Source organism: Gossypium arboreum, chromosome 5 (genome assembly GCF_025698485.1).
Source record: "Gossypium arboreum isolate Shixiya-1 chromosome 5, ASM2569848v2, whole genome shotgun sequence".
Taxonomy (NCBI): Eukaryota; Viridiplantae; Streptophyta; class Magnoliopsida; order Malvales; family Malvaceae; genus Gossypium; species Gossypium arboreum.
In genome coordinates this window covers 51,814,076-51,826,021 of record NC_069074.1, presented here as the reverse complement: position 1 = coordinate 51,826,021, position 11,946 = coordinate 51,814,076, and the positions used below count along the sequence as shown (strand labels likewise).

Below are 11,946 nucleotides of genomic sequence, written 5' to 3'. Positions count from 1 at the left end.
AATAGGCCTATTCTGACATTAAAACGCAAAGTTGAACCCAAAAGGTTCAACCTACTCACTGACCTTAACCACAAACCTCAAAACTTCTAGCCCCAGATTCCGGGATGTTACAAAACATTTTTGGCAAATTTGAGTATATGGTTATACATGTTTAGGTGTTAAGATTGAGGTGCCCTTTGGGCATATTAGTTGTATGCAAATGAACCATATTTGGCTAGCTTGATTATGTACGGTCTTAATGCATTTTGATGGTTTGTTTAATTGTGCAAAAGTGATAGTAGGTACATGTATGAATAGGTGAGAAAAATGGCTTAGAAATGACCTATTTTTCATCCACATGGGTAAAGACACGGGCATGTGTCTCAGCCATATGTGATACACAACTGGCGATAAGGGCGTGTGTCCCCTGTAGCTTTTAAAGGGTTACAAGTTAAGCTATTACATGGCCTAGCACACGGCTTGGCACACAAGTGTGTAAGATCATCACGAAGGGTACACGGCCTGACACACTAGCGTGTGGCTTGACCGTGTGACCCAGGTCAGTGAGTTACACGGACACAGACACAAGCTAGGACACGGTCGTTTGTCCCTACTTCAAATGTCCACATGGCCTAAGACACGGGCATGTCTCTCAGCTGTGTGAGTCACACGGCCGTGTAACCCTTACAATTTGTAAATTTTTATTTTTTGAAAAATTTTATATGTTTCTGATTTAGTCCCGACTTGTTTCTAATGTGTTTTTATGGCCTCGAGTGTAACACCCTTAACCCGTAACCGACATCGGATTAGGGTTACGAGGCATTACCAGATAGACAGAACATTTTAAACCAATTCAGAATCACAGATATTTTATAACATCATTTCATAAACGATCATCTCTTAAGATGGTCTACGAGACCTAAAATATACTTTTAAGAAAGATCTGGACTAAAATGAACACATTCAGAAATTTACGGAACTTAACCAAATTTTTCAAAACTATTAAAGTCATACGCCCGTGTGACTAAGCCGTGTGACACACACGGGCACTAGACACGCCCAAAAATAGGTTCTATACTGACTTTTTCACACAGCCAACAGACACGCTCGTGTGCCACGACCGTGTGATTCTTAGCTAGCTACTGACTTAAGCCCACAGCCAACAAACATGCCCGTGTGCTATGGCCGTGTGGCACAATGCAGGCTTGGTTTAAGCCAATTTACCACCCCTTTAAGGGTCATTCCTACGAGCCAAATTAAACAACATTCATACAAAATATTCAGCCAATTTCATGCTCAAAACATGCTTCATTATAACTATACTATCATCATTCAATAACCCATTCAAAACCATATCAAAACTTAACAGATTCATACCATTTGCTAGCCAACTTTCATTGCATAACTTATATTTACAATTCAAAACTTAATACATAAACCTTCTAGCCTATACATGCCATACTTTAAAATATGTACACTTTCAAAAGTACCAAAATGAGATCAATAGTGTGGTGACAAACCTCGACTATCCCCGAGCCTTTAGTAGCTACAATAATTGTAAAATAGACAGTAAACACACAGAGTAAGCTACAAAGAGCTTAGTAAGCCAAATACGAATGATCTAACTACTAAAGCATATAAATACAAATCAACCATAAAGATTCATAACCATTTCATAGAATAATTCATAAACTTAACCATGTTCCTTTGTTTGCATAAATGTCATGCTTCATTTCCATACATATTTCACAGAGACAGAGTTTTTCATATTCAGAAATTTAGTACGATACAAATGTACCTTCATAGGTTATACATTTCATATACTCAATCTCAGATTTCATTCACTATCATCAGACAGGTTAGAAACGATATAGATGCTCATAAACAAGTACAATGCCGACGTCCCGGACGTGGTCTTACATGTAATTCAATATCGATGCCTCTGTCCCAAGCAGGGTCTTACACGAAATCAGATACGATGCCGATGTCCCAGACATGGTCTTATACATAAATCTCAATCGAGGACTATGTCCCAGACACGGTCTTACACGATGTCTTAGACAGATGTCAATTTTTCTTAGAAACATATAGAGCTTTTCAGATACTAACATATTATCATACTTTACTCCAAATATATGCATTCGAAACTCAAGGCCATCCAATACAGTTTACAGTTTATATGTGCAGAATTTATTTCAATTAACACGTAATTGTAATTTGACTTACCTCGGACGGATTTCGGACGGAACGAGTAGACTATTCGACTAATTTGGACTTCCCCCGATCTAAGTCTGATTTTCTTTGTTCTTGATCTAATAAAATTCAAGTTCAACCATTCAATCATTCATTTCATTCAAAATAATCCATGAACACATGTTTAGGGCACTTTGCATTTTAGCCCTTACATTTTCACACTTTGACAATTTAGTCAATTTTTCACAAAATCACAAATATGAAAAATTCGCCAAGACTATAGCTTGGCCAAATATACATAGCTTCTATACAAGTCCAAATAACATAATTAATTCATAATTTAGTCCTTCAAAACCTCATTTTCACAAATTAGTCCAAATGACTCTATTACATCAAAATTCAAAGACAAAACTTATAACCCATCTACCAGGCCTTCATAATTCATCCAAAAACATTTCAAAACTCATGATATCAACAATGGCATCTCATGAATCTTTAACAAAAATAGAAATTCAGACATGGGCTTTGAAGAACACGAAGAAATGATCACAAAAACGTAAAAATTACTAAAAACCGGGTCAAAATAGACTTACAATTGCTTCCTCAAAGTGCCGAATTATTTTGAGAATTCAAACCCTATTTCCATGGTAATATTCGGCCAAAAATGATGAACATGCAAAACCATTTCATGCTTTATTTTATTATAATTACATTTATTAAACCATTTACTAAAATACCCTTGCATTTAAACATTAATAAAGCATTTACTAATGTCCAACAAGGTCATTTAATACACTACATGGTCAATTAACCACATAAGGACCCATTAGTCCAAAGCCATCTCAAATACATACTTTAAATATGTAGCATGCTAATTTCACCTTTTATGCGATTAAATCCTTTTTGTATAATTGAGCACAGAAACAGAAAAATTAAATCACAGAAATTCCGCAGATGCAAATTCATTCATCATGGACATAGAAAATAATATTAAAATATTTTTCGGACTTAGATTTATTGTCCCGAAACCACTATTCGGACTAGGGTTGAAACCGGACTGTTACATCAAGGGCTTGTAAAAGGGATAATATGGTTTTGCATTGATTGATGTTATGAATTAAATGTTCTAAATTTTGATATTTTCAAAATGTAAATTTTGGTAATATTTCGTAACCCTATTTTGGCGACAGATACGGGTTAGGGGTGTTACACTTGTAGGCAAGATTCATAGTGTTAAATGGGAGCTTAAGAGTAGCTAAATCCATAACCTAAGTTCTAAGTGTAAGCTTTCTTATTCCCCTCGTTAATTTTATGAGATATGTGATTATGCGATGTGGATTGAGTATTATGTTGTGTTAATGTGATATGAGATATATGTTTGTGATAGCTATTGTGAAATGTGTTAGTTGTGGGCATGTTAAAAATCTTGAATGACAGTGATGTACAAATGTGCAACGAAAGTGTGTAGAAAGACGGTAAGTAAATGTGTGTTCTATTATGGATATTTGGCCTTGTTACTTTTTGAGACCGTTGGATATAGTTCGCATGCCATAGGGTTTGTGAGTACTCACCTATGTGTTGTGATTTTGGGGCATTGAGGCTTGGGACAGTTTTGAGAGATAAGGGAATGTGAGCTAAGCTCCATTCATTGGGATATGTTGGTGTGTTAGAGAGTGTTAAAATGCTATGCTTTTGGGATATGTTCAACTCTTCGAGCCATTGGTATGCTGGAGATCCATGTATCCAATGTATGGTGATAAAGCTCACTTTTATGTTTCATAGCTTCAAGTGTTAATTTATCATTAAATGAAATATTATGAAATATGATGTATGTCTAATTATGTGATTTTAAAGTAAGATGAGTTGACAGTTGATGCATGAATATTCTAGTATGTCACTTTGGTTAAATATGTATGAAGTTATGCTTTAGATGTACTCATTTAATGTATGACATCATATTTATTTGGTAGTTTTTCCGATCATTCACTAAGCTTGTTTAAGCTCGCACACTCTTTTCTAAACCGTTGTAGATAGTTAGTGTTTTCGGTGTGGGCGGTGCAGAATTCCAAGGAAGTGATCCAAATTAGGCTTAGTAACTGAGTAGGTGTTATTATTGTTACATTTGGTAAACTGTTGGAATAAGGCAATGTGGTAGATTTCTTGGTTGATTATTGCCATGATGTTTTAGATGTTTGCATGATTTTAACACTGATAGGATTTGTGGACATTTGATATTAGTTCTTTGGTTTTCTTGGTTTAAGTTCATTGATGATGCGTTAAACGACAAATATGGGCATTTTGCTGATGGATGATTGAGGTTTTATTTATAAAGATGTTGAGGTGGTATATGCATGATTGTGTTAAATGCCTTGTTTTGGTGTTATTTTTGTTACTTTGTACAGAGGTATTGATAATCGAGCATAAGCATTGATACTTCTAAGCTAATTCGATTGTCTAGGAAAACAATAGCTCATTTTGGTATCGATATCAATTCTCGAGTATCGATACTCGGGTAAAAATATAGATTCTTTTGGAACTATTGATAATTTGTTGGGTTTTTAATTTGACAAGAAACATAATGCTAAAAATGTACCCATTTTTCAAACGGTATTGATCCCGTTATGAGAAATATCGATGCCATCGAGCGTGTATTGCTACCTACGTGACTTTTTGGAAATTTTTGTTAAGTGGTATTTAAACATGTTTCAACTTGATGAGTAGGTCGTCTAATGTAGGTTTGATTGATTTTAATGTCGCCTAGGGTATTTTAGACTTAAAATTTCCTAGATGAAGTTACATACAAATAAGACTTTGTATAATACGTGATGTCGTGATGGTTGATCTGTTGTCTTGGTATTCGGGCTCTGTGACTGGGTTGGATATAGGGTATTACCGTTACTATTATTTTAACCCCTAACTAAGTTGATGTTACGAATCAACTGAACACTAACTCAATTGAGAAAATTACTAAATTATCCTTCAATATTTGAAATAAATTATATTCTTATAATTTATATATGTTTTTTAATAAAACAATTAAAATTACAAATAATGAGATTTAAACATAATGCATAAAAGCTCAGGTTACCATCATTCCCAATACTTCGTTTGGATTTTTTTGTATGTTTTAATACTATTTCAAAAAAATCATGTATAAATATTGCATATTTCATTTCATTATTATTAGTTACAATCATACGCTTTTTACGTGTGTTCTAAATATGCAAGTTCCACACATACGCATGTGATAAAATTTCTAATATCAATTATGTGGGTGAAAATTAAGAAAAATAATAAAATATTCTTTTAAAAGTTATTGATAGTTAAAAATATGAGTCATCAAAATTGAATAATTTTCTTATTTAAATTAATTTTTATTTATTTGAACATAGTAAAAAGAAACAACATTCTTAATAATATATGCTTTTGCTAATTGAGTCTTAACTCAATTAAAATGAGCATTGTTACTAATGTAAGAAGATGCGAGTTTGAATGCACAAAAATGCATTATCCTTCTATTTATGGGTTAAGGAGTAATGCATGCTCATTCTCATGCTTTGTCCTCAATTTTGTTTTGCTACATGCAAACTCGGGCTAACTCAATTTCTTTTTAGTCCAAAAACGATCCAACAATTGATTTTTATTCAATGTGATATGCTGAAAGTGCAAAAGAAAAAAAGCTCATAAATCTAAGGTGGGAGAGATTTGGAAGTTGAGATTCCAAAGATCAAACTTTCCGTTGACAAAATCATAATGTGCACCTTTCAAGACAAGGGTTTTCTTAACCAATGCCTCTCTCACAAATGGATATGTCAATAGGTTCCCCAAAGATACATTCACTGCTTCCTGCATTTAGTTTAATAGCACCAAAATTACACATTACATGAAGTTTAATAGCAACATATACCAACACGCTATACGAATAAAAGATATAAATATTGTAATATTATACAACTTTTAAAAGGTTTAGACATGAGCATGACAGGATAGATTAGACAATATTTTTATTGTTATAAAATGTAAAATCCATACTTACCAATTAAATATTAATCTGTGAAAAGTTTTAATTTTTCTTTTAAAAGAAAAACTTGATTATAAAAAACCAGGAACCGTTAGAATCTATATTTGGGAAAAAATTTTAAAAAGAAATCAGGTGTCAATAAGGTATGAACATGTTAACCTTAATAATGTTAAAGTATCATGGATGTTATTCTACCTAGAGTAGAATTGCATTTGTTTTGTCCTTTTACTTAAAAATAGATAAATTAATTTTTGTATATTGGATTAAGAAATAAATCGGTATTTTTGTTACATATTTCATCAATTTGTACTATTAAAAACAAGTATGGATAATAAAATAACCAAATAATAACACGTGACATGTCACGTTGACGTAGAGGGACTAATTTTTAACAGTAAAAATAGATGCAATTTTTAACAAAAGGACCAATTTACTCTTTGATCTGTAAATAAGTTGGTTTGTCAATTTTTTAGTAGAGGGACAAAATGTAATTTAACTCCAGGAGTTTGTAATCTCATGCGTGTTTGATTTTACTTTTATTATGATGATTTGTCCTGAATAGTTGATTAATTACGATAACAAAAAACGATGAAATGTTAAGCATCACTACAATGCTATCTGTGAGTATTAATGTTGGCCGAAACAAGTAATGATGCAGACATGAAACTAACCTTCTCGCAGTAGGTGCATTGCTCCGCGAAACTCATCTCGTTTTTTTCTGATTTCACCTTGGTCTTTGCAGATCCACAGATACTAACCCATTGTTCTATGAAATCACTGCAAAGTTCAATTTTCAAACATTAAATACACCACGTATGAACATTCCATTTGTATTATACACGTAAACATAAATTTCGACAAAGGAGAGGATCGAAATTGTAAAATAATGACTGTAGCATCGCAATACAACTGCTATAGAAGGGAAGGGTCCGAAATCATGTGCAACTTTTTAAGTCAATAGAAACTGTCATGAGAAAAGGCTTGGCAAAGAGAAACTTCCTTCAATATATATACACTGATTCAATAAACGACTTACCTAGCAGTGGTGCCATCATCTGGGATAGACATTAGCCCTTTGATACCTCCACAGTTGCTGTGTCCAATGACCACAATATTCTCCACCTGAACCAAACAATGTGTTATGTTTTCACGTTTAATTTCATAATCACTCAATCCGTAAATAGGAGAATAAAATGTGTTCCAGTATCTTAAAACTCACGTCCTCATAAATTAAATTTTAAAATTACTTGAACATATTATTAATCAAAGATAAAATTATAGAAAATATAACGGTAAAATCATAAATTCCTACCGATAATGTAAAATTACTCTAACCAAATGTCTTAAATATACATAATTAACATTTGTTTCTAATAAATATTTAAATACTCACATGAAAAATGATTTCCAAATATATAGGAAAAAATTTTAAAACATATACATCTGCCATGCATATACTCATATCCAACTATAATTAATAATTCATTAGAAAAGAACTTGGGACTTGATACTTTGAAACAGTTTTGGCATGGCTAGTGAGTAGTGACAAGAGATGAAGTTGCCCCCACCAAAGAGCCAACATCCACTATACAATTAATATCTACTGTCATTAAAAAAGGAAAAATTTCAATTGTGCTTATAAGGTAAAAATCTATACTATTATTCTATATTAATTCACCTTCAGATGCAGGACTGCATATTCAATAGCCGCACCAACTCCGCAGTATTTATTCTACAGTGAACGATACAAATCAAAACATAAAAAACTGATGCAGTGATTTAAGTGATATATATAAAGAGAAATATGTAATTAACAAATTAACTTCTTATTCAACAAAATTAAAAAAATCTGTAAGTAGTGAATAAGTTTTAACCAGTGTCCACCAGTTAAGCAATTTTAGAATTAAAAATTAAATAACGTAAAATTAGGCGAACCTTGTCATATGGCGGGACCATGCTGGCAATGTTTCGAACCATAAAAGCTTCCCCTGGCTGGAAATCCAGGATGTGGGACGGACACACTCGAGAGTCCGAGCATGCAAATATCAAATACTGCATAATAATAATAATAATACAATCGATTAGTTAGACCGTTCGACACATGCATTTAAAATATAAATTATGAAGGAATAATAATATTCATATATATATTTAAAGAATTTCATTATAGGTTCTAATTATATTTATTATTTGTGACACAAAGTTTAGAATTACTCATAACTTTTCTCTAAGCTATAAACAAGATCATAATGTGCTTTAGAACACTCGAACTCGCGTCCTCCTATATTGACAATAATACCTATACCAATCGATATATATATATATATATATATACACTTAAATTCTGTACTTATTATCAAATCTATACTACCAACTAAATTTCTAATTGAATTTAGGATCATTTGATTTTGTTATAATAACTCCGTTAATAAAAATATAAAATAAATTATATATATTTAAAATGTTATAAAATTAGTAATTTAATTTTTTTCATTTAAATAAAATCGTATCTATTTTTCTCCACTTCTATTTTTCTGTTCTTTAAATAAATAAACTTAAGTTTTTACCTTGTCATTATTCTAAGAAGAAACTTCTCTTATTTAACCATTTATTTAAAACATATTTAAAAATTTAAATTATTTATTTCAAGATAATTAATTTTAATAAATTTTAATTTTAATAAATTTTACTCTTTTGATAATTTTTCCACCAATAATAGAATTTTAGTATGAATTAAAAAGCCCAAAGCGACTTTTTTCTCAAAAATGTTGAATGCACAAAATGACAAGATATCAACTCGTTAAAGCTACTGCAGTTTCACTTTATAATTTGTCAAAATCCGGAAAAGAAAAAGACAGATCACTACATTTCTTTCCCATTACCACCATTCCAGAAGCGTGCAAACTATGGCCATACACCGCACCATTTTGAGTCAGCATATTCTTGGTTCAAAACTTAATGCCTTACGTAGTTCAAAATGTAACCTTTCCTTTCACAAAATATATATCTAGTGATAATGATAGAGACAAGTTCAGTTCAAATTAGATCCATTTAAAATATTTAGATTAATTTTTTGAGTTCAGGTCTAGCTTTACCTAAAAAGTAAATTTATTTTTTTATTTAAGTTTGACTCAATTTAAGAAAGATAAACTCAAATTCGATCCGGCTCTCTAATATTTATTTTTAAATTAAATTTTATTTAAAATAATTTTAAAAAATATAATCCATTAAATGCATGAAAACGCTAAAATAAAATTTTTCTAACACATTAAAAGATATTTAAAAATACTTATAATAAAAACAGACGTACCATAAATATAATAAATATTTTATTGTATTAAATGTAATTTTAAAATTTCATATTTTAGTTGAGATAAGTTCGTATTAGGTTTTGAGAATGAGTTTAATTGTTATTGAATTAATTATTTATTATAAATATAATATAAATATATATAATTAATATAATTATTTTTATAACATAATATATTCAATGTGAGCTTAGTCGAACTTGGGCCAAAAAAATCTCGCTCAAGACCTAACCTATATGTAAAATGAACCTTATATTTTACCCAAACACATTTTTTGAACCTTATATTTTTTTCAAACTCTCTCATGAGTAAACCTTCGAGCCTAAATGAATGATTTGACTCATGAGTATAGGTTTAAGGTTCACAAAAAATTGAATATCAATTCAAGCTTTAATGCTTTATTAGATTTTTTTTCAGTTTGATTTGGTTTCAAAAATACAAAAAAAAAGTTTAGCTCAGTTTATTATTTTTAAATAAAAATGGGATTAATTTGAATTAAAAAATTAATTTCTACATTTTAAATTAGTAAAAGAATAGCAATCCAATATGAATGTACATTGTAAACTTTTTATCACCCTTAATATATGATAATTTAAAAAAATCAAGTGATTAGCTTAAGCTTTGACATCCATTTACCATGTAAAATAAACCCAAATCTTCTAAGTAAATATATAAGAGAAAAAGAAAAAGTTTATGAAACGAACCTTGGGGCTTTGGCCTTTGGCAAGTGTACCGTACAAATCAGGATTTTTCCTGAAAAAAAAAACATATTAAGCTAATTACAATTCATTTTCAAGAAAAAGGAAAAATGCATTCAGCCAATTCAATCACTTATTTTTCTTCTTTTGGTGTAGCCACAAATCCGTTTCACTTGTCTCCTTTTCCAAATCCACTTTCTTCGTAATAATAATTAATTTAACAATATATTATTTCATTAAAATATTAAAATAATATTATTAAATATAATAACTGATATTCCTATAGTTTATTATTTTGAAAATATTATTATATACACAATCATTAACAAAACTCTTATAAATATTAAAACAATATAATAACCACAATAGATTTAAATATAATTTAATGGACACTTAAAATTTTCATCAACTTAATAATTTGTGTTTATCTATATTTTATATGATTGGGAAAAGAAGAAAAGAAAACGAAATAAACGCTTTAACGAATTGAAAAGAAAAATGGAAGCCTGAAAATGAAGAAAACAAAAAGCAGTCACATAACATCAATTAAAAAGGTAATACAAAGAGAAGAAGAAACCAAAACGATACGGCACATTACGACCTGAAAGACAAATACAAACTTCCTGTTTTCTTTTTTATTTTTGTTTTCCGAAATTATTTTCTTAATGTTGTGAGTTCAGGTTTTTTTTTCTTTTTCTTTTTGAATAATGTGAGTTCAGTATATTGTCACTATAATTTTAGATAATATACATAAATTAATATTTATAATAACCAATTATTAAAATTTTATTATATCCATAATCGCTTAAATTTATAAAGATAGGAACGTACTCGAATTTTTCTGACTTGAAATGAAGGAAACCGGTTTTGATCCGGTTGTCGGCGTCGCAACTGCCAGCTGCCTCTAACTCGGCTGTTATTTGCTTGATTTTTTCAGCGGCAACACTTACGAGATCAGCTTTCTCACTGCAACCGACGACGGTAAGCCATCATTACAGATTTTAATGTTCTGATCAGTATAGGTGCCAGAAAATGAAATCTTCGGTTTTGTTTTTTCTTCCGGTTCGAGACCAGAAATAAGAATCGTTTAAACAAAGGACGGACCGTAACATTACCTGAGAAGCTTCGACAAAGCTGCAATCGCCTCCTCGTAAGACTCACTTCCCATATCTTCTTCCTTAAAAAGGAAAAAGAAATAAATCATTAATTTCCGAGAAAATTGAGTCTCGAGATTTGATTTGAATCAGGAACAACGCATAAACAGAAGATTAAAAGGAATGCTAAAGAGCAAAATTCGGAAAGAGAAAATAACAAGAATCCATTTATCATTAATGATACTTTCTTTATTAAAGAAAATACAAAACACTTACTGGGAAGGACTAAAAAGGAGATTGAATTCACTAACCAGATAAGTTGATAATCACTGTTTATTTGTGATGAAAAATAGATAAATGTATCAAGCAGTTTATAACTTCCGCTACAGATTTCCGCTCTATTTATAGTGGTTTATTTATTTACCCGGAATATGAAGTAAAATGTTTGTAAAAGAAAATAAATATTAAAATTTTGAAGAGTGGAAGCGTTTGTCTTGTGCTTTATTTATGGTAAGGGTTGACAGAAAATCTCTAAGTGTTCCGTTTGATCCTCGTTCCGTTTTTTTATTGAATTTGACCCTTTTTTTTTTTAAACAGCATTATTACAATCAATTAACCTAAAACATCAAAAGTACTTTCTTCCCTATCCAACG

At 30.7% G+C, this 11,946-nt stretch overlaps 1 protein-coding gene and 1 long non-coding RNA gene across 3 annotated transcripts; one reads left to right on the top strand and one right to left on the bottom strand.

The window, feature by feature from the left end:
• Positions 1-5,525: 5,525 nt before the first annotated feature.
• LOC108455903 (carbonic anhydrase 2-like) lies at positions 5,526-11,821 on the bottom strand. 2 transcript variants are annotated; one of them, XM_017754477.2, is made up of 9 exons: positions 11,605-11,821; positions 11,315-11,376; positions 11,031-11,165; positions 10,206-10,254; positions 8,129-8,245; positions 7,872-7,925; positions 7,230-7,315; positions 6,865-6,970; positions 5,526-6,018 (listed from the first exon to the last, which is right to left on the bottom strand). In XM_017754477.2, the coding sequence occupies exons 2-9, from the start codon at positions 11,365-11,367 to the stop codon at positions 5,854-5,856; spliced, it is 765 nt and encodes a 254-aa protein (XP_017609966.1). In that variant the 5' UTR covers positions 11,368-11,376; positions 11,605-11,821; the 3' UTR covers positions 5,526-5,853. The 2 variants fall into 2 exon arrangements, with proteins under 2 accessions (XP_017609966.1, XP_017609967.1); XM_017754478.2 differs by having other exon boundaries at positions 11,570-11,793.
• On the top strand, positions 11,053-11,465 carry LOC128293129 (uncharacterized). Its single transcript, XR_008283202.1, has 2 exons — positions 11,053-11,180; positions 11,274-11,465. It is a non-coding gene; the product is annotated as an uncharacterized LOC128293129 (long non-coding RNA).
• Positions 11,822-11,946: the final 125 nt, after the last annotated feature.

What these genes read in the sequence shown, in the direction of transcription:
- LOC108455903 (XM_017754477.2), bottom strand. Translation starts at nt 11,367, where the DNA reads ATGGGAAGTGAGTCTTACGAGGAGGCGATTGCAGCTTTGTCGAAGCTT. An exon ending in GCTTTGTCGAAGCTTCTCAG is followed by an intron (nt 11,166 to 11,314) that starts GTAATGTTACGG and finishes CGTCGGTTGCAG; the next exon opens with TGAGAAAGCTGATCTCGTAA. An exon ending in AATGCACCTACTGCGAGAAG is followed by an intron (nt 6,019 to 6,864) that starts GTTAGTTTCATG and finishes AACTAAATGCAG; the next exon opens with GAAGCAGTGAATGTATCTTT.